The sequence below is a fragment of the Lissotriton vulgaris genome, chromosome 6 (genome assembly GCF_964263255.1).
Source record: "Lissotriton vulgaris chromosome 6, aLisVul1.2, whole genome shotgun sequence".
Lineage (NCBI taxonomy): Eukaryota > Metazoa > Chordata > Amphibia > Caudata > Salamandridae > Lissotriton > Lissotriton vulgaris.
This window is the reverse complement of record NC_141694.1, coordinates 513,599,689-513,623,806: the sequence shown is the minus strand read 5'-3', so window position 1 is coordinate 513,623,806 and position 24,118 is coordinate 513,599,689. Positions and strand designations below refer to the sequence as shown.

Sequence of the window (24,118 nt, the reverse complement as noted above, 5' to 3'; positions counted from 1 at the left end):
TTCGCTTTGGCGGTGTCGGGGTCTTTGGTGAGGGAGAGGATCAGCTGGGTGTCATTGGCGTAGGAAATGATGTTCAGGTTGTGGTTGCGGGCGATGGCAGCTAGTGGTTTCATGTAGATGTTGAAGAGAGTGGGGCTGAGCGAAGATCCTTGCGGGACGCCGCAGATGACTTCGGTGGCCTCTGAGCGGAACGGCGGGAGGCGTACTCTTTGTGTTCTTCCGGAGAGGAATGAGGTGATCCAGTCCAGGGCCTTCCCCTGGATGCCGGTGTCCTTGAGTCGTTGGACTAGGGTGCGGTGGCAAACAGTATCGAATGCAGCAGAGAGGTCTAGGAGGATGAGTGCCGCTGTTTCACCGTTGTCGAGCAGGGCTCGGATGTCGTCAGTGGCTGCGATGAGGGCGGTCTCGGTGCTGTGATTGGCTCTGAATCCGGACTGCGATGGGTCGAGGGATCCGTTCGTCTCGAGGACGGTGGCCAGTTGCTTGTTGACGACCTTTTCGATGACTTTGGCCGGGAAGGGGAGGAGCGAGATGGGGCGGAAGTTCTTGAGGTCGGTCGGGTCCGCTGTTGGTTTCTTCAGTAGTGCGCTGAGCTCGGCGTGCTTCCAGCTCTCAGGGAAGGTGGCTGTGTTGAAGGAGGCGTTGATGATGTCTCGGAGATGGGGTGCGATGGTGGGGGCCGCTTTGTTGAAGATGTGGTGGGGGCACGGGTCGGTCGGCGATCCGGAGTGGATGGTGTTCATCATGCTTGTCGTGTCTTCGAGGGTCACCTCGGTCCATGTCTGGAGGATGGCGGCTGGGTGCGTAGGTTCGACCGGTGGGTGCGGGGGTTGAGCGCTGAAACTGTTGTGGATGTCGGAGATCTTGCGGTGGAAGTACGAGGCGAGGGAGTCGCAGAGGTCCTGTGAGGGGGTTATGTCGTTGTTGCCGGTGCTGGAGTTGGAGAATTCCTTGACGATGTTGAAGAGCTCCTTGCTGTCATGGGCGTTCTTGTCCAGTCGTTCCTTCAGAGATTTCTTCTTTGTGGTGCGGATGAGCTGGTGATGTCTGCGGGTGGCGAGTTTGAGGACGGTCATGTTGTCGGTGGTCTTGTTGAGGAGCCAGGTCTTCTCGAGGGTGGGGCAGGCCTTCTTGGAGTCCTTGAGTTCGTCTGTGAACCAGGGAGCCTTCTTGCTTCTGGGGTCTGGTGAGTGGGTCCTTCAGTGGGGCGAGGTCGTCAGCACTTGTGGTCAGCCACTGCGTGAGGTTGCAGGCTGCTGTGCTAGGGTCCGTTGTTCTGACGGGTGGGTTCTGGCTGAGGGAGGTGGCGAGCTGGTCGGCGGTGATCTTGATCCAGTTCCTGTGGGGAGCCTGCTTTGGGTGGTGGTGGACCGTGTTCTTAGCGAAGCTGAAATGGACGCAGCTGTGGTCTGTCCAGTTGAGTACGGTGGAGTGACTGAAGGAGACGTGCTTGCTGGAGGAGAAGATAGGATCGAGCGTGTGGCCGGCGTAGTGGGTGGGGGTGTTGACCAGCTGCTTGAGTCCGAGGTTGGCGAGGTTGTCCAGCAGGGTGGTGGTGTTGTGGTCGTTGTTGTTCTCCAGGTGGAAGTTGATGTCCCCGAGGAGGATGTAGTCGGTGGAGGGGAGGGCGTGTGGGCTGATGAAGTCCGTGATGTCATCGCAGAACTGTGAACGCGGTCCCGGGGGTCTGTAGATGAGGGTGCCTCTGAGGGTCGTCTTGGGGTCGGTGTGGATCTGGAAGTGGAGGTATTCGGCGGCGCCGAATGTGATGCTGGAGTCAGTCGAGTTGCGAATGGTGCTCTTGTGTACGATGGCGATGCCTCCTCCGGTCTGGTTGATGCGGTCCCTCCTGATGATCTTGTAGCCGTCCGGGATGGCTATGGCGATGTCGGGGGCTGAGGATGCGCTCATCCAGGTTTCCGCGAGGAAGGCGACGTCTGGGGATGCGGTGTCGAGGAGGTTCCAGAGTTCCACGGCGTGGCGGTGGATGGAGCGGGTGTTGAGCATGATGCACTTGAGGTGGTTGTTGCTTCCAGTCTTGGCAGGTGCTGTGCAGGTTCGGTGGCAGGAGAAGTTGCAGGATCGGCAGACGAAGGGTCCATGGGTGCGTCGCGGGGATGCTCGGTAGCATCCGGGGGCTCGGGCGGTGTTGAGTGCGATGAGTGTGGCGAAGTTGTAGGTCCTGCGGGGGGGCTGGCGGGCGCGGGGGCCAGGGGGTCTGGCGCTGGGCGCGGTCCAGGCGCGGATGGGCGCAGACGGGCTTACCTTTGGCGCACCTTCGGCGCTCAAACGGCGCTCCCGCTGCGCGCGTCCACTGCGCGGTCGCTGAGGGGGCGTCATAAATAAGGAGCCGGGAGGGAGGGTCAGGCGGGGTGGCCAATGGGCAGGGAGGGGAGGCGGGACTGGAGGCGGAGGAGGAGGCTGGGGCGGCGGCGGGAGAACGGGGGTCAAGTGACCAGGTCAGCGGCGGCGGTCAGCGGGTGAGGGGCAGCCTCTGAGCATTAATGGTGAACCAAAGAGAAGCCTACCTGCACCTACCACCAAAAACCCTGGTGTAACAACCCTAGAGCTATACAGCACAGTATTCCTTCATTTGCTCAACCTGGGATGCCTCTTCCCCGCTACTGCCACACAGCAACACACAACACAGATAGACCCTTAACCTGCACCCATTGCTGCTTCACATGCAGCCACCACCTACAACCCCCACACAAGCATGTCATCAACGCAGCACCACACCCAACAACAATCTAGAAAACCAAGACTCACAAACATGCATGCTACTCAACATCCGCTCGCTCAGCAAACATGCAACCAAAATCTGGGACCTGCTGAACAGCGTCTGACCAGACCTCCTGCTCATCACAGAAAACTGACTAAACCCCTAATTGGAACTCAACATTGCCACAGCATTCCCGGAAGGCTACAGGATAGTATGGCAGGGACTCACGATCATCTACAAATACGCCATCAAGTGTACCACAACCACAGAGAACGCAATTGCTTTCATGGAACATCAACAATTGAAAAAGCAAATCTCCAACAACTTCACCCTAAGCGGAGCCCTCATCTACCTTCCACCACGACAATAAGCCAGCTCCACAACCCTCATCACCCCTACACCATTGACTAAAAAGTCTTCTCACTCCTTGGGGACCTCAACTTCCACCTGAAAGACTGATCCCACCCCAGCTCTACAGCACTCCTTGAACGATTGACTAACCCAGCTAGTCAGAGAACCCACACACACCAATGGACATACGCTTGACTACATCTTCACCACCTTCGATGTTATCAAGGTCAACTCAACCTTAGCCCTCACTGAAAGACGATGCACCCATCAATGTCGGGTAATTTAACAATTTGACAAGAGGGGCTTTTTGCGCTTATAGTGCTCCTATAGGATGGAGGTCTATCTAGCTTAGTACTGCTCAAAGGTTGAGATACAGTCCCTTGTCATAAACTGTAAAAATAGGCAAAAGAATTTTGTCTATATAATGAGTTTTAAAGAATTCTCCTCCTGAGCAATTACTCAAGCAATATCTTGAGATCAATTCACAAAGGACAACCATTAAATATCAAAACAAGTCGGAAGAAATCAATCCAATGTATTTCAAAAAACTTCTTCTTTATTTTTCTTCTTTTCCAGACACTCAGTACTTTTTCTTTTCTTTTCCTTTGCCAACACGTGTTTCGTCCTAACTAAATATAGTTAATGGACTTCGTCAGGGCAATGAATATCTTTACTCTATAGTTTTGGCAACACCTCAGACGATCACAGATTGAGAAATCCTTCATAGGAAGATGTCCACTAGGTACCATTTCTTCTCATAATCTTCAATATTCAGTGATAATTCACATAGAGTCGTGTCAACCATCAATGTGCCTCGATTCAAAGGGGTCCTGGTGAAATCGGCGTCTATAGACGCCGATTTCACCAGGACCCCTTTGAATCGAGGCACATTGATGGTTGACACGACTCTATGTGAATTATCACTGAATATTGAAGATTATGAGAAGAAATGGTACCTAGTGGACATCTTCCTATGAAGGATTTCTCAATCTGTGATCGTCTGAGGTGTTGCCAAAACTATAGAGTAAAGATATTCATTGCCCTGACGAAGTCCACCCATCAATGTCAGCCTATCCAACCCCAGCAGGAGCAAAATCTCAGATTCAGAGTGGCTCAAAGCCGTCTACATGGGCCACACCGACCCCACAAACAACACCAAGGACATTAACAAATTCAATGACTGGATCAAGAACTGCGCATACTCCCTCCCAACAGCAGCAAAGAAATCTTCTCAATCATCAAGGATTACGCTGCATATACAGCCTCCATCAACAGCATCACCCATTCTCAAGAACTGTGCAACACCCTATCCAACTTCATCAACACTAAAATCGCGAACATCTACAGCAACTACACGTCCAACCTCCGCAAACTCATCACTGACTTGCTCATCACAAATGAAGACGACCACCTGACCGCATGGAATACCCTTACCAGTGAAGAGATGGCCACTATCATGAAGACTGTCCACTGGGGGGCCCCAACAGATCCCTGCTCCCACCACATATATAACCTTAGCTCATCACCAGTGAGCAGAACACTCACCCACATCATGAACCCCTCCCTCACCACTGACACCGTACCAGAAGAATTGAAGCATACAGCAGTCAACACTCTTCTCATGAAATAATCAGTCCACCCCAGCCAGCTGGCACACTTCCGTCTTAGTTGCCTGCTTTTCTACCCAGCAAAAGAGATCGAAAAGGCCATCAACAAACATCTCAAAAGCCACCTCGAGCTCCACTTGGACATTACAAAGTCAGGATTCAGAAAGAACCACATCATAGAACCTGTGCTCATCGCAGCCACTGATGACATCAGGAGTATTCTAGTCCAAGGAAAAACAATGTCTCTCACCCTGCTCGTCTCACAGCTTTCGACTTGGTCTCCCACCATAAGCTCATCAAAAGACTCCATAAGAATGGTATCCAAGGACCAGCACTCAACTGGATATGCTCCTTCCTCAAGGGACAAATCCAGAGTCAAACTGCCCCCTTTCACATCAGACGCCAAGAACCTAAAATGCAGAGTCCCCCAAGGATCATTTCTCAGCCCGACCTAGTTCAATATCTACATGGTACCACTTGCCAAAATCATCGGATCTCCAGGCACCACTATCATCTCGTATACAGACAATATGCAACTCATCCGCTGCCTGACAGGCAAGACACCCACCACCAGGACCAACTGCCTGGAACTCACTATGACAAAACAGAAGTCGTGGTCTTTGGATACAGGACCTTCCTGTGGGATGCCACCTGGTGGGCGACAATACTGAGACCCACACCAGCCTCCACCACGCTAGAAATCTGGGGATCACCAGTACGACAAGCTCACCATGGCAGTGCAAGTTAATGTAGTGAGCTCTGTCTACTTCCACATCTTGCTGATGCCGCAGAAAATCTTCAAATGGTTACCACAGAACACCCGATGAACCGTCAACCAAGCACTCATCACAAGCAGACTTGACTATAGCAACTCACTGAATGACGGTATCATCATATCGTTTATGAACAGACTGCAGACTATCCAGAATGCTGCAGCCAGACTCATACTCAACCTTCCTCTCTCCACTCACATTTCACCTCACCTAAAGGAGCTCCACTGGCCCCTCATCCACAAATGTAGCCAGTTCAAACTCCTCATGCTCTTACAAAGCCTTACACAACACTGGACCCACATACCTCAACAGCAGCATACACTTTCAGAAACTATTCAGACACCTACGCTCAGCTTCACTCATTAGCACACCCACCCAAATCCCCAAAAGCCAAACAGGAGGATGCTCTTTCTCCTACATTACACCCAAAACATGGAACAGCCTCTCACAATCATTAGAGCCTCTTACTCGCTACTTGAGATCCGCAAGAAGCTGAAGACCTAGCTGTTTGAGTAATTCTGCGAGGGCCTCAAGCTCATACTCCTGCTCAGCACCTAGATACCCTTACAGAGTGATTAGAGCTTTCTACAAATTGAAAAATGCATTAGATTACTTTAGAAGTTCACAAAAGGTGAAAGTTTTCCAGAGCTAGGGTCATCAGATGTCAAACTAGCTCCAGTCAAGGGCTTTCTGCTTACAAACCTTGTTAATCTGGTCGTGTGGACCAAATGAATAGTGACCTGAACCCAGGGTCTGACTGGCTGTTGCAGGCACTTGGCGTTTTCCCTGTGAGCTAGAAAGGTAGGGAATGGTTTTCAAGCAGTGGGGGCCAGTTTTGTCTAAAGGGGCTGGTTTTTCAGCAGTGCTGCACTATGGGCTCCCTGTAACAAAACAAAAGCAGCAGCTGTGCTAAAGCGAAAACAGTGCTGCTTCTCGCTAGTACCCCACTTTCCCCTGCGTCGGTCCAGCTGAATTGTCAGGGCTGGTTTGTCTTCCTAGTCCGGCCCTGCCTGAACCAAGACTACAGCTTTCACAATGCCTGCTATTAAGCCAAGCCAAGGTTGAAGCACTGAATCTCTGCCCAACAAGGTGATCTGGAAACCATACATGAATCACAGTCCTAATTCAGAGAGGCATTCTGAAAATCAGGAAGTGTTTTTATTTTTTTATATAATATTTTTATTGGAGCATGAATAACAAAAAAAAAACAACATAACAGGATAGATAAAAAGACGATAATATGATATACCAAATATCTAGCGACGTAAAATATATTATATAATATAGCATTAAAAAAACAGAGTTATCATCCATTGTTGAGTGATAGATAAAAAGCCAGTACCAAAAATGTAGGAATAAAGTGGTATATATGAAATGTGTTTGACACTACCCCACATTAGACTGTATTCACATAGTCTACCAGGCATTTCATTCCTCCTGGTAGTTTTCTAGGAAAACCAATACATATATTTACTAGTATCCATTACTGCCCAATTAGTATTCTAAAATCAATATAGCAACTACTTCTCTCTACCTTATTAGTATCCAAAATAATTTAAAGTGCCTGTGCAGCTAGCAACAAATATTTTAGTGGAGTGCAAAGATTAAATCCCTACAGACAGTCCTATACAATTGGAATATGATTTTTTAAGTCATAAAATTAGAGGAGACATTTGCCTAAATAGCTCTAAATCTTACAGTGTCATCTAAATGCTTTTCGTAGGCCTCCTCAAATCTGTAAGTCCTGCACGCTTTACTAACTCAATGGTCGATCCTTGGTTGATTATTAAAAAAAAAAAATCTGTAGAACGAGTTAGCTTGCAACTGCTATAGATATTACTATAAAATACTGCTGACATTTCTTTAAGCATTTTACCTCCCTGATGAACCAAATAAAACTAACGTACACGATGGAACAAATGTTATAGACAAACGTCGAGTAATCAAACTAAAAACATCCTTTCAAAATTGCTGTAGACGAATACACTCATAAAATATATATGTATACCCAGCCCCCTTCATCCTGTTTTTTACATCTAAAACATTGGTTCTGCTTCGTTGGCAACATCTTATGCTGTCCCAATAGGGTGTATTATGCCATCCATCTGGACAGAAATTTCATTATTTTGAAATTAGCACCTCGCAGTGCTTTACTCTTTATCTCACTGAGCTGCTGCCATCCTTTAGTGTTGAATTTACACCCTGTCTCAGAATGCATTTTCTGGAGCTCTTTCATAATAATCTCTTCACAATGAGCCTTCTGATGTAATAAACGGTACCAACATCCTACACCCACTATTTTATTCGACATCTGCCTGGTGATTTGACGTGCAGCCTCGCTTAGCATGATAGAATTGTTTTTGAGGAAATTCACCACCTGAAGAAAACTCCTATAGAAAGAAGTGTTTGGGTTAATGGATTGTAATCGTACCGTTTCCCATGTAATTAATCTATCGTGATTATAAAAATCCCGAAGCCGAACAAAACCTAATTCTTCCCATAGTTGGTAGAGTCCTTTGGGCAGCATTAAACCTCCTGCACCACACTCTTGAATAGGAATATAAGCATGGTATGTTGGAATATCTTGATATTTAAAGAGTTCTTGCTGCTAATGCCAATAGCACGTATATATGGTCCTTTTGGGGAGTATTGCTGACCGTAAAAAAGCTGTACGTTTTATGGCACGTTCCTTCAGCATATGAATTAAAAGGAAGTTATCAAAAACTGAATTTTGCTCTCCTAATTGTGACACCAGGTTACTCAAAGAGGCCTGATTGTATGTTGGAAAATGTGGGTGTGCTACATCTAATTGTAGTGTGGCTAGTTTAACTCAGGGCTGCTTATCATTCAAAACAGACTTCCGGATCATTTCATCCAATTCTTTAAAATAGGACCTGGGAATTTTTAAGGGGAGATCACTAAAAAGGAACAAAATCATTTTAACCATCAAAATCCGTCCTATCAGTGATAGCTGCAGCAGAGTCCATTTATCTAGTAATTTTTTCACTTTTGCAAGCATCTTGCTTTTTTCAGTGGAAACAATTGAACATAATCATTTGTAATAAAGATACCCAGTTATCTAATTGGATGTGGTGGTCGGTTTTGTAAACAAACCGGGATCTTGGAAAACTCTGAATTAAATGTAAGGATTTCTGTTTTTGCTTGGTTCACTTTGTATCCCCCTACCTGCGTACATTTCTGGATTTTGGCCAGTACCTCCTGTATATTTGAACCCCTGGCTTTGAGATATAAAATAATATCGTCTGCATATAACTTAATATTTGCGATCCCCTCCATGGGAGGCAAAATCAATAAATTATTATGAATTTTTTAAACTAGGGGTTCAATAAATAGGGACACAAATGGGGGGATAAAGGACATCCCTGTCGAGTTCCGCTATTAATATTTACCATCCCCGCTGCTGCTCCATTAATAATAATTTTGGCCTCCACCTAGCTATATACTCCTTTTCGCATACATATCAGCTGATGTGGAAAAACAAACTTATACAAAATACAAAATAAGGCAATCCAATCTACCAAAACAAAAGGGTTTTCAGCATCCATCATCAGAATTACTGCTTTGATCTTATTAGACAAAAAAGTCAATAGTTTGCATCAAAAATATGAATTAGTGGCTATCCCTAAAATTAGAGTAAAAGAAACTACGGAGTGGTCAGAAAAAGAGTTGGCCAGTATCTCTGTTTTTCCATTAGCTAATAATCTATCTACCAAAAAATAAATCCAATCAGGATGCTAGAGAAATGACAGGTAAATTGAGATAAACCTGGGTTCCCTGGTCTCCTTTCATCAACTTTGCCAAATTAGGCTTTAATTGTTGTTTTGTTTTATTCGAGGTATCAAATGTCAGGTTCTGAATGCAATTAAAATCACCAGCCATAATCAATATGCTTTCCATATTCACCGCTATGTGATAGATTTGTTCAATTGCTATGGTTTCATCATCTATATGACCGTAATAATTCACAAAATTTAACACTGTCTCCGCAACCTTTACCTTCACCCATAACCATCTACATTTCCCATCACGTAAAACCTCCATAATTTGCCAGTCAATTGTATTTGATAATAGAATCCCGACCCCGTAAACCGCTAAATTAGCAGACGAAAAATATGCCAATGCATATTTTTGAGGTAGGGATATCTTGGGATATAAGTCCTAAAATGGGTTTCTTGTAGAAATAATACTTCTGGGATGAGGGATGCTAGCCAATTTAAAAATGCACAGCATTTACGTGGATTCAGCAAACCATTCACATTGCATGTAATTACTTTTATATTTTGTGTCATTTTGATCTATCTTTGGAAACATATCTCGACCTCGACCTCTCCTGAAATGTATATTCCTTATTAACCTTTTTTCCGTCATCTCACAATAAACGTATTTTATGTAGTATCTCGAAAGCTTGGAAACACATCCTATAAAACTTGCACTTATCCTGCTAATTTTTTCCATTGTTTAACCCGTCCCCAACCTTAACTAACTCCCGTGCCCCTTCCAACCCCTGGCAATTGGGGAATAGCCCACCATACGCCTTGCCTCCCCGCCCTGAATTACCCCTAAGGTGGGTGCCATGGTATTGCACCTTGAAGTAACCTGTCCCTCTCCTCTTTTATCTCAGAAAATCAGAGAAAAACAATCTTCATTATCTACTTTCTGTAGTAATTTTCGGTAGCAGTTCCTGAGCCTCGTCGAGATTTGCGTGCATATGAAATTTTCCCTGCACCAGGCTCGTAGCTTAGATTGCTGAGCAATAGCCACCTGATACCCCTGTGCCTTAAACAAGTACAGAAGTTTAACAAATTCCTTCCGATGACGAGCCACTGCTGCAGACATATCAGAGAAAAAAAACAGCCGCTAGGAACTTCGTGAGTTGAGAATTGCTTCTATTGAATAGCCCTGGTCAGCATCTGTTCTTTGACCAAGAAATCTGCGACGTTTACCAGGATTGTTCGTGGCAGCTTTGAGTTCGGACATGGTAGGCCAGGCCCCTATGTGCCCTCATGATAGTGAGATCTCCTGAGAATTCGGGCAACACCTTGTCCTTAATAAATGTCTCGAGCCATTGATGCATTTGTCATCCCTCAAAGCCTTCTGGAACCCAGACGAGCCACTGGTTAGAGCGTCAAGAGTGATTTTTCAGCTCTTCTAGCTTACTTTCAAGTAAAATTTTCAGTTTTTTATCCAAAGTAGCCTGGTGATGCATAGAGGTCATCTGATCTTCAAGCTGGGATATCCTGGATTCAGCTTTTTGTATCCTTGCCACTTCTTGGAACGATCTCTCAATTGTTACCATTTCGGTTGGACAACGCATCAGTACACTTGTCCATATGACACAAACTATTTAGCATTTAATTATGATTTTTTGTATTAAACTAGAGTTAGAACTCTTCCGGTCATCGAGTGCTTATGCTAGGCCTATCACTATAGACTTTACCATAACTGTAACCTACGTGGGGTTCTTCATACAATTAGAGATTTGTTGTGTCCTTATTACCCAACAATACCTGTGAATGTTTGTTTCACTGTGTGAGATTATTAATTTCCCAACACTTAGGGGGCTTACCAAGGCTCAGTTGCAGGGCGTCCCATTGCTGGACAGCAAGAGTACACACAATAAGTTTGAGAGTTTTACGCATTGCTACACCACAATAGAACAATTCAGATGTCCTTTATTATTTTTGGAGAGTTACCACTCATGAGATGGATTCATACGGTTTCATCCCCCTACTATAAGTGATGGGATGGTTGCTTACATGCACCAAGTCTTTATTTTTAGGACCTCATGGTGACCACCATTGAAGTTCTACATCTTTGCTATTTAATAGATCAGTTTTGGATTCCAATATTGCTTTTACGTTTTTAATTTCATTAGCTTACATGCGTTTTTTCTCACATAGTTAGTTCTTAAATATTCACTTTTTTATAACTTTTAATTTCATCCTAGAAGCCACTGCTTTTTTGAGAACCTTACCGGATCGCCTTTTAAGATCAGAGGCCGTAACACCGCAGCCATAGGTCAGTGCCACAGGACCTTTTCATCTTTTGTACATTTAACGGTCCACAACCTTTCAGACACAGAAGGTGTGGTTTCTGTTTTCTTATAATTAATTGTGCACCCACTAATAGTCACGTAAGGGTCTTAGGTTCTTTCTAACCTGCTTTCATCTTCTGATCACCCAGCTATTGGTTCGCACAATTCTCGACTAACGCTTAAATTTTGTAACAAATGTTAATAAATTGTTGGCAGGAGTGCGATGGTAAATATCTTTTATAATGAACTATCAATTCTATCTTCTATAAGATAATTATAAGGATGGGAACAAATGTGTATTCATCAACAAAGAAGCATTTAAAAGGGAAATAAAATAAAGGCTCCATCTAACCAGAGGTGCTGCCAGTGTCTTCGAAGTCAATGTTTCCGAGGTGCAGTACACCAGCCACTACACGGAAGAGATCGAGCTTCTCGGTGTCGTCCAGGCCAATCTTCTTCATAGCAATGCACATGCGATTGAAGTCTCCATGATCATCAAGCAGAGGGTCCGTCAACGGACGATCCTTGAGGTGCTACAAGACAGCAGCAAAAACACAGGTTATAGATATTTCTACCAAGAAGAAATGCATTATAAATGTTCCTCATGGATCACTCAAGCTACTCAACAGCACAGGCATGCAATACATCGGTCTAAGTGCCACGCACCTTAACAATTGTCCCAGAAATATAAATGCACATGCGTGTGTTCAAGTGGCAATAAGTTAATAAACTCACTTTCATATATTACTTACTGGAATCCGAAGGTCAGATTTCTTCATTCTTCGTCATGCTAAAGCCAAAATAATGAGGAATCTTTGTGTAGTGTCTCATTGATTAAATGTTACAGTCGCTTCACAGAGGAAACAAATGGACTAACACGCCCAAGGCTTATTTAACGTGATTCGAGTTCCCTGAATCAATGTAACCCCTTGTACTTGAACTATGGTCACATGGTTTTAATTGCGCGCACATTTGGGAATATTTTTTTTTTCCAATTAACGGTAAGATAAAGCAAAACTTCAAGCAGTTCCGGAGATTTCGGGTAGTTTTGCATTCCTCTACAATGACTTATAAAAAACACACACGTGCCTGAAGCGCAAGAATTCCTCATTCTGAGGAATGTACAGGATAAGGAATTAATGCTGTGCTGTCCTGCACTGTCAGGGACCAGATAATATAACTACCTTAATGTTAATAGCATTCTCTTAATTACACTGTCTGTCCCCCGACAGTGCATCAAAGCAAGTTCTCAAGCAAGGAAATCTTAGTGTGGTGGACCAAGAGGACCATGCAGGCAAGCACTACACACAGGCAGCCCTCCTGGGAAAGTTGTTTTCAAAAGCACCGTCAAGGGTCCGAGGCAATGTATTTACCTTACCACAATTATATAAAGGCAAATACATTGCCCAGTTCCTAATAATGCTCCTTAAAGCAACAGTGTTGAGCTTTTTCTGTTTTCCACTTGCTTAGTAGTGGAGCAATCCTGATTACAATCTTCCAGTGTGCAGATGCAAAACAGATGTATTTCAATTTTGCCTTCACTATTAACAATCTCACATATGATGTGACAGATAACTTCACAAATGACATCAATGGCATCAGTGGAAATATTATGTGCATCTTAGCACTGACATGATTGATTTCTCTATGGATACTGTATGATTCCTTTGTTTGGAGAAGTTTTATTTAATGATGCTAAGTTGTATATTTCTGTTATTTGTTTGTATAAATATTGTGATGTTGTAAGCCGCGCACTGGTGGATGAGTTATGATTTTCATGGCAGGGACTCAAGTTATGGTTTATGTAACTAACCATTACTGACTATTTTTAAGGGTCTTTAGGCTTCATTTCATAACCATAACTGCTTAATAACAGTAGATGTTCATCAGACTTTTTTTTAAACATATGCTATAGGTTATGAACAGACAAACCCACAACTTCGCTTCATCAAAGTATATTTTTTAGTGCATTTCTAGTGTCGTTTGAAGATGTTCTATCTTTAGGGTCTTTAGGGTCTTCGTGGTGGTGTGTGAGTTAGAATATTTGTAGTGGACCACAACTGAGGAATTTCAGGGAGTTTAGGTCTGCCACAGACACAGATTCTGCTGTCTCACATGTAACATGTTCCCCAAAACCTTCCAGAAAAAATAAACACATATTTAGATAGAGGTGCTTTCAGTTAACCTATGCCGCTTTTGGACATAGGCTTGGCTCTGCATCCAATCACCCAAGTTTCTTAAGAAGATTTACAACCAGCCACAGGCCTGATGACTTAATCCCTTTTTCGTTTTTTTAAATTTGCGAATACCTGTTAACTTCATATTTGAAGTTCAAGAATTTGTATTTTATTTGCAAGCTTTTGCTAAATGCTAACATAGGTTATTTGTACCCTAATGACTGACCTGGACCTTTTTTCATCCTCGCACAGTGTCACGGTTTTTGCTTAAAGTGGGGCCTTATATATGGGATAACTTTTTTTGCTCTTATGAATCTCGCACATTTTATGAAATTTGACAGCTCAAGAGAATGTCGCCCATTTCTGAATACAAAATGGTGGCTGCAGGCTCGCAAATATTTTTGAATTCTCAAGTTTAATTTTATCCATTTTTAAAGCGCATGATTACACCACCGGTGTGTTCCTGTGCTCAAACAGACCACTAAGAGAGGAAAGGGACAAGTAAGCTAATAAGAATTAAGTTCTTTAGAGTGGACTAATATTCTGAAGAGAACAACCAAGTCTTCAGATATTTGCAAAACCTGGTTTAGCGAGGCTCTAATCTCAGATCTTCCGGTAGAGTGTTACATGTTTTTGTAGCGAGATATCTGAATGAGCGTGTCCCCATTCTTGCTTTATTGAATCTCGGTACGATTACCAGCGCCTTGTCTTTGAATCTTAGATTCTGGGAGGGAATGTATTGTGGCAATAATCCACTAAATATATTTTCCTGATTTGTTTCCATGCCACTAGGTACCTATCCTCCCCACCCTACCATGTGGCCTAGAAGTGATAGTTAGGTTTCCCATTTTTGGCATTTCTTTTATTTTATGGCCCAAAACTAATGAGTTGTTGCAAATTTGCATATTTTAAAACAGCTGTAAAAGATAATTTAAGATCTTTATTAGACAATCACGTTTATGCAAAAGTCAAATGTCATTGTCCAAACAAGCGAGTTTCAAGACATTAGTGGGCAGGATATACTTATCCCTCTTCAAGCCCACCCAACATTGGTAGAAAACACAAATATATCATAAACTGCTGAAAGGCATTCATGGCAAATCAAAAAAGCATACTTTCTGAACGAAGTTCTACTTTTGTGGCATGTTTGTTGTAAATGCATTGAGCCTTTTTTGCTGTAGCTGAGAAGAACATTTCCTATGGTAATTTAAATGGGAAATACATTTTTGGACCCACTTTAACCTTTTGTACTCTGCTCGGATCTGCACAAAACTCAGTAAGTCCAACCTCAGCCAGGTTCCCCCTGGAGTACAAAATGTAAGGCAGATTCGCCAAAGTGCACCTAAAGATATTACTAATCACACAAAAAGCAATTTTCAATGAAAAGGACATCTAAACCATAACTACAGTCAGTATTGCCAACCACTTAATGACTTTAATACCACAGCAGAGGCATACAGAAATCAGTGTTGTTAACTGCATTTTTTGCAGTGTGAGATGTAAACAGTGAATGGCTTTGCAAAAAGTTGGAATATGTATTAAGTTGCTAGAGATTGTAGACATTTAAATACCTAAACCTTCAGGGCTTTGGTTGTGAAACCAACCTTGAAATGTACATTACACGGAAAATCTAATTTTCTGTAAGGAACCAAAATCAAAATAAGACAAATGCTCTGAATCTCCATCGTAAGCCTACTGCTAATTTTAATCACTTGGCTGCCGATTCAAAATATTGAAATTTGTTTTTGAAAAACTGGAACAAGTGCAGGAAAGTATGTTATTTTCTTTTTTCAAAAAACGGCATCACAGTTTTTGTGTTTTTTTGTATGTGGTGGTAATTTCTTCTTAGTTTTTTGTCTTTACTTGCTTACAGTTTGTGGTGAAAACAGGTACTAAACTCATGGGTGAATCCAAAAGTCTATACATGTTTGAAAAGTAGACAAAATATGGAATTCAGCAAGGGGCCATTAGTGTAGATCGCTCATGACTCTCCCAAAGACACTAATAATTGAAAGAAAACAATGTAAGCAAAATAGAAAAAAACAGAAATAGGTAACATGTTTCCATCTGAAATTCTTTGCCCCAAACGCCAATCTGCAAAAATAGCAGACTATTAGGTCTCTTAGACATTTCTGGTCGCATCAATATACAGTGTTGGTTGTCAATAAATAGGCAATAACCAGAGCCAACAACTGAGATGCAGCTTATAATGATACCATATTGTTTAACAACCAAAAAACAATTAATATGGTAAAATCCAATTAATAAAAAGCATATGCAAAGCCAATAAGTCTCGCCTATGCAAGAGCTATTGCCTTTGCAAAGGTGTGTTAGCCATGTTGTATACCCGTGTGGTGACAAATACAAAAAGAACAATTGATGGACAGAATGCAGAACAATGTCATACATTCACCCCAGTACAGAGATCTGGGCCTAAATCCATCATTTTTTAGCTCACCATGCCTTTCCAGTTTGGACTCAGCCATATGCAAAACCAGTCTTGACCCTCTGCCCAACGGGAGCAGTTCAGCTAGAACTGCCAGGCCAGGTCCTCTCTGGGCTGGAAACAAGCATCCTAGGACCGGTGTAGGGATTTCAGCCCTCATCAGCCAGGACAGCTTGACTCTAGTGGCATGGAGAGCATGAAACCCACGTCTGGGCATACCCGTCCCACTCTAGGTGACAAATGCAAAAAGAACAATTGATGGACAGAATGCAGAACAATGTCATACATTCACCCCAGTAACGAGATCTGGGCCTAAATCCATATTTTTTTTGCTCACCATGCCATTCCAGTTTGGACCCAGACATATGCAAATTAGTCTTGACCTTGCGCCCAATGGGAACAGTCCAGCCCGAACTGCCAGGCCAGGCCCTCCCTGGACTGGAAACAAGCATCCTAGGACCGGTTTCTGGGTATTACCTGTCATCAGCCAGGCTAGCTGGCTCCTTCTCTTGCTTTTGACCAAAGTGTTGATCTATGGGCTATAGAAAAGCAAACCAAATTCATTTTTAGGAGGAGCATCTTATGTATCTCAGAGCCTATCACCTGGGTCAATGACCCTAAGGGCACAATGTGTGTTGTGGTGATAGTTCAGCTGTACAACTATATCCTTTTCAAGCAACAACGTAATTAGTCACCGAAAGCATGCGACCACTCTTTAATAAAGGCTGTGATGTTGTTAGGTGAGTGGTCCCAAGTGCGCTAATTACGACCCAGTGCCTCAGAATCATCCATATTATTTGTCCAAGTTGTAAGGATTTGTCACTGTCACCGGTCCAAGGAAGAAAAGCGTATACAATTGTTCCAATGAGGTATCTTTATTTATTTTGACAATATATGCTTCTTGCAACATTGTTGATATATACTTTCTGTACCCTATTTTTGATTCTTAACTCGTATTAAATACAAACTCCTTATATACACCCGTTTGCTCTGCTCTGTATGTTTGTATCACTTGTTGTGACTACTGTAAACTGAATCAATAACCATTGTTGCATAATCACACACTAGACTAACATTCATTTGGGTCAGCATTTATAACTAAATGTTATAAACAGTAAAAAACAAAATCCCTTGAAGGTACCTTTACCCTTTCATACTTTTTGCCTGAACCCTCAAGGGTATATTGGGTTGCTCGCTTCTTCTGTATCACTTGCAATCTATGACATTCTCCTCTGCACCACTGCCCCTTATGCCACACCACTTTACTCTAGGCCAATGAACTCTAGACCACAGCACTCTACGCCACTCTACCCTGAACCACTCTACTTTACTGCAGTCTTCACATTCTACTCTACACCAGTGCACTCAATTTATTCCCCTCATAGTTTTATATAGCGCAAACTTGACCCAAAGGTATCAGAACGCTTTACATAAGCACCAGTTATGTTACACAAGGATGCCACTGCACCCGACTTTGCACCACTCTACTTGGTGCCACTGCATCCTACGCCATAGCCCTCTACAGCACTCTATTCCATTGCTCTGTATGCCACTCGACTACACTCCACAGAAGTGCACTATATGCCACTGTACTCTAATCCACTCTATGCCACTGCACTCTATGTCACTCTACTTCGCACCACCCTACTCTGTGCCAATGCACCCTATGCCACTCTATGGCACTCCACTCTACACCACATGGTGTAACTGTACCCCACTCCATTCTACACAATGTCACTCTACTCTATGCTACTCTACTTCATGCAACTCCACTCCACTCTAGGCCACCCCACTCAACGCCACTCCACTCTACTCAACTCTATGCCAATCCTCTGTAAGCCATTGCACTCTACACCACTCTACTCTATTCAAGTCGGCTTCACTATACTCAATGCCAATCCAAGCAAATCCACTACACTCAAATGTGCACCATCCGACGCCACTCCACTCCACTCTACTCTATACCACTCCAAGCCATTCTTCACCACTCCAAGCTACTCTATTCCACTCTACACCACTCCACCCCACTCTACACCTTGCCACTCTACTCCACTATTCTCTTAGTTGCAGTACAACATGAATAAAAGACATTGGCAAAGCCAGTAGTTCTTGTGCATGCAAAGCCTGGGCTTTACAAATGCTTGTTATAATATGTGTCCTGGGTGATTTCGTTTGAGCTACTGTGACTGAAACGTGATGCTTTGCACATTGAACATCGCTATGTTAAGTGTTCAACGCCGCAAAAACAATGTAATTTATATACTTAATATCAGATTAAAATAACAAAGGTTGAACATTTTAAAGTATCTACTTTTGATCTATTTATCATACATTGTGCGTTTACATGGGGGGCTCGTAGTGGAGCATTTAACACAAAAGAATATGTGTAAAACATAAAATATAAAATTAATGCAAAAGAGAGGCAACTATTTTCAAAGGCGATGCACAGTAAATGAAGCACTATTGCCTCCATTTATTATGGCAATAAAAGCTTTTTATAACATTATTTAAAGTCACACCGCTTATGAAGGCAAGCTGGACTATCTAGGCCTGGGCGAGAGCTGGGACTACAAAATTAATTTACTATTTTATATTACTAGTGAGCTCGCACTTTGCTGAGAAAGCTTCCTGATTTATGTGCTACCCAATCAGGAACATAAGCTGCACGCTTTAATATAAGAAGGGAGACAGGAACTAATAATGCAAATAAAGCCTAGAAAATCCTGATGTGTTGTGGCTATAAATATGGAACGTAGTGAGCAAGCAAAAATTATTATTTTTTAATCTTATACTTTTAAGTGGATGGAAACGACAGTTAATAATGGGGACTATGAAACAACAAAGGTTCGTAGCTTACGAAAAAACGATACTTCATAGACTTTTCTCATTTTGTAAGTCAGAAATATCTCCATTACTCATGTCAGCTAGGATCAGACATTTAGAAGGCTTATGGAACTTCAGGATCAGAGCATAATATAATGCAATCATCTTTTTTTCAGCCTACATATGCCTCAGATGATGGCTTTGAGATACCAGTTGAAAAGTCAAGGAATGGGAATAAAAGCACAAAAAAATGGTTATTAGCCCATTAAGCACTGGTAAACGAATTTTACAACGGTAAAGAATGTGACTTTACAGAGTAATACTGATTTTAGGTCAGCTGACACCTTTAGCTGTCTGTTGAGAGGAAAAGTCATCACACACCACACTACATGCAAACGGATACAGAAAGGGGCTTCTGGGGACCCCTTTTTAGCTTGTGACCACTGCGGTTCAATTGGCCTTGGGCATTAATTAGCTAACAGGATTATACACCAATGTCCGTATCAGCCCACAACATATCGCAGATGTGAACACCCTATTAAGCAGTCCATAAACAGAATGTCATTAATTATGTTTTTATTATCATTTCACCTCAATTGTCTCCTCAGTCCATATGTATACCTTAACCTTGCCAATCCACCTGCTCATCCATTGGTCCCCAGTGATACCCTGCACATCCACATCCTGCCACCTTTTATTCCCCAATGTTCATGTTATTTATTTATTCTTGGGAGGGCTTTGCAGCTGCCAAGTGCTACCAGGTCACTCATTCTCCTCTTTGTGCTGCCGCACAAAGGCCAAAGCCAATGAATCAGGACACTCTTATGATGAAGTGCTGCTGAAACAGGTGTGATTTGATTTCCGCAACAGCCCTTACCATTACCGGACTCAATGGTACAGCTTAGAGGCTTATAAAAACACAACCACTTTCAGATTAGAGAAAGCAGAGTAAACTTTTTGCCTAGTGTTTCATGCTTTCGTTTCTTCAGATTTAAGACGACCATAGTGATGATGATGTTGTGTATTAAACACACTTTAAAATGAGAACTGGAAAGAGACATGCTCATTTGCATGCAGACATACTACAAAACATGTTAAGTAGTTTTGAAGCTTAACCATACTTAGGGCTTTATTATTAGTTTGGCAGTGTGGGAGCGGGAGAGCCCGCTCCGTCAAACCCATGTCTGTCTCGCCCGCCAGATTAGGAGTTTTCTCCTGTCTTGTGGGCGTTTTTTTTTTGCATCCCACAGCGATGCCTATTAAATAGCCACCGCAATGAGAACGTCAAAATCAGTACCTGCACGGCATGGACTGCTGCAGTCCATGCCGTGCAGGTACTAGTGTGCATGTTGTGCCCCCACCTGTGTACATACACATGGCATGAGGCACCAAGGGTCCCTGTAGGGACCCTTTGTTTCCTCACCACCACACTTTTCATGGCGGTCGCACCACAATGAAAAGTGTGGCAGTGAGGAAACTCGTAATATGCTTGAGGAACAGCAGTTCCCTGGCAGTTGTGGTGGCCCTAGGGCGGCCCAAACGCCCTAGTGGTAATAGGGCGGTCGGAAGACAGCCACTGAGAGTCTGGTGGTCCGCGGACCGCCAGACTCATAATAAAGCCCTGAGGTAATGAAAGTTAAAATAATTCGCCATTGTCAGGATTGGGGCTGCACCAATGGATTTATTTATTTGTTAAAACAGCAGATAGATACATGAATTCAAAGGCAACGATCGTTAAAGAGACAAGTATATTGAATGCTGCTGTCTAGGAACTTAATATTGTTGTGTACATTTTCTCTTAAGGGATACAAAAGCTAAAATAAAAGCGAAGCCAAATATTCAGTAGAAGCTGAAACCATCAGGGTCAATTTCTCTTCTTTTTATAACTCATTTGCCCTAATTTTAGGGCAAAACCTTAAGGAAAAAAAAGGGTGTTGAAATTGTATTACATCTTATACCTAAATCATGGCAATATTTTAAGTTTGCAAAAAGCTGTAGTTGATAGCAAGAAAGAGGTTTTACACTTTTTTCGAATGTTTTTAATTGTTACAATCAGTGAAGATGTTTGCTTGAGTTTTTCTTTCTTTTTTGTAATGGTTGGTCTGTCAATTCTGAATCCTCTCTAGACCATTTTCCTTAGAAACCCTTAATGATTAATAGATTAAAAATGGCATATACGTTCAACAGTTCTAATTATTTCAGGGATAATTTAAAAGGTAGAACAGTTATGATGGTAAACCACTACACTAGCTTTAAGATATTTAATAAAAATAATTTAAAATTGTAAATTATGGGTTTTTAAAATCTAAAACAAGCTTATTTTTTTTAGTTTAGAGTTTGCTTAAGACTATTTAGGATTTAAATGAACTCAGACATGTTGATGAACACTTGTACACGTTTTTAGGATTAATGTTTATACTTTAAATTTGCTAACAGGAGTTTAGGGGGTTAACATTTTGTCAAATTATTAATAGGACATTTTAAATTATTAGAGCAATGAAAAAAAGCATTGACCATTTTAATGTTTTTTACAAATTAGCAATTATGGTTGAAACTCAGCTAAGCCCAAGGTTTTGGCTCATCTTTGATGACCAACCAAAACCAAGAGTTCCATAATAACACCTGGCACGGCTACAACGTAAACTGGATAGCGGTGACTGTAGGCATCATTTGGTGAATGTGGGATACTGTTCTGGGGCTGAAGTACAGCTGAGAAATTTAAACCTTTTTGACTGTGCAAAAGATGCATCTCTCCTTGAGATTTTAAAATCATGGAGGGGAAGTGGGATGACTAGTGTCAGCAATATTTGTATGGAAATACTTAGAATTCTCTATTCTTTAAGTTCATTGTGGCACAGTACAAAAACACAAACCGCTCCCTCATCAGTTTAGTGGGCTAATAATAACCAGGTTACAACTTGACATTCTAGAACAAAAAGCTAACAGTACATCTTGCAGATGGTAATCCTGTAAATACTAATATCATGAGCATTTAATCTGCGGGTATTCAAGCCAGACTATGATTCTGGTAGAGCAGCTGCAAAATGAACTCCATGAGCTTATAACAAACAGTGGATAGCCTCACTAATATATCCAGCACCAAATTCAATTTTTTGGTTGCACAAAACATTGAACTCCTACCCTTAGTCACTTCTCTTGTGAAATCTGCTGTACCACCAGCAGCCTTGCCATGGTAGATAAGGGGAAAACTCATCAAACTCAAAAGATTCAGAATATACATGAAACAGGATGTATGAAATCACAACTTTTCAGGCTTGATAGCACAGAACATCTAAGCCTTTAATGATCTGATAGAGCATGTTCCGCTAAATAAGTCAAACACACTCGACATCTTACCCTTCCCTACCCTGAATAAAATAATCATAATCAACAGCAAAACATCCAATAAGTCGTACAACAGATGTTTCGCCAAACTGAAAATGAATGGCTGCAACATTTTGTGTCATTGGTGTAGACTTCAAAATAAGCTGATGCGACTCGTTGACAGACAAACGAAACAAGTGGTTTGGCAGTAAGTTACCATAAAAGCTAAAATAAGACTATTTCCCCACCACTTAAAAAAAACTACAAACCATACAAAGGAAAATGTAAGCATCTTCTTGAGAAGACTGTCTGCACACATTATACTACAAGGAATGGCTAACACTCTGAGTACAAAATATCAAACAATTACAAAACCATACTTCCTGATAAGTCCTCTTGTACATCATAATAGAGATGGTAAAGAGGCCAGCCCAGAAAATCAAAACATTCGATATGGCAATGGAGTCGTACTCATCATCATGAATTCAATACATTTCCTCAACTCTTGATAAGCAATGTAGGGCGATTTAGTACTCATTTCCATGACCATTAAAACTAAAGGGGTATATCTACACACCCACATAAATGCCACTATGTGAGACAAGAACTGAAATCACCATACCAGCTCTCAGTTGAGTCAAGGATGACATTTAATGCTGTCTTTATGATGCACAAGGCTTGCTGAAGCTAAGGCCGTGGGCACCTTCATAAACTGGCACCCCACTGCATCCTTACCAATCGACAGAGCCCAAATCACCTTTGTTTTAGCAGGATCTCGGAAAACTTATCAGAGAAATGGCCAAAAGATGACGCGTTGTGGTATATGAAACGTCCAAATAAATGTTTATAAAAATGGTATTTGACTTTTGACGTCACTTTCTAAACATCAACTCTTACACCTATTCCTGTCCATAAGGATTGGTTTTCAGGCACAGGTTAGCTTTCGCCAAGTCCCATCAATCAATCAATCAATCAATCAATCAATCAGAGTACTTGTAAAGCGCGCTACTTACCTGTGAGGGTCTCAAGGCGCTGAGGGGAGAGGGGGGTGTTGCTACTGCTCGAAGAGCCAGGTCTTAAGGAGTCTTCTGAAGGCGAGTAGGTCTTGGGTCTGCCGTATGTGGGTAGGGAGGGTGTTCCAGGTCTTGGGGGCGAGGTAGGAGAATGATCTGCCGCCGGAAGTCGTTCTTTGGATGCGGGGGGACAGCGGCGAGGTTGGCGGAGCGGAGCTGGCGGGTGGGGGTGTGGAAGCTGTGTCTGCTGTTCAGGTAGGCTGGTCCGGCGTTGTGGAGTGCTTTGTGTGCGTGGGTGAGGAGCTTGAAGGTGATCCTCTTGTCGACGGGGAGCTAGTGTAGGTCTCTCAGGTGGGGGGGTGATGTGGCTGCGGCGGGGGGCGTTGACGATCAGTCTTACAGAGGTGTTTTGGATGCGTTGTAGTCGTCGTAGGTGTTTGACTGGGATTCCTGCGTAGAGTGCGTTGTTGTAGCTCAGTTTGCTGCTGACGAGGGCCTGTGTCACCGTTCTTCTTGTTTCGGTCAGGATCCACTTGCAGATCCTGCGGAGCATGCGGAGGGTGTTGTAGCAGGAGGAGGAGACGGCGTTGATCTGCTTAGACATGAATAGGGAGTCGTCGAGGATGAATCCTTGAATGCGTGCATGGTCGGTGGGTGTTGGTGCTGTTCCCAGTGTGGTTGGCCACCAAGAGTCGTCTCAGACTGAGAGGGTGGGTCCGAGGATGAGGACCTCCTTCTTGTCCGAGTTCAGTCCAGTAATACTCCTGAAAGCATGAGAGTTTTGATTGTGCTGGGAAGTTGAAGTAAACTTAAAAATGTTATACTTA

General features: G+C 42.9%; 1 protein-coding gene across 7 annotated transcripts in view; it reads right to left on the bottom strand.

Annotated features, from left to right (window-relative positions):
- MYO6 (myosin VI) overlaps positions 1–24,118 on the bottom strand; it is a 924,144-nt gene that overhangs the window by 431,097 nt on the left and 468,929 nt on the right. For all 7 annotated transcript variants that reach the window (XM_086926522.1, XM_086926523.1, XM_086926525.1 and 4 more), the window contains exon 11: positions 11,861–12,041. In XM_086926522.1, coding sequence (XP_086782648.1) covers positions 11,861–12,041 — 181 coding nt within the window. The remainder of the gene's footprint in view (positions 1–11,860; positions 12,042–24,118) is intronic.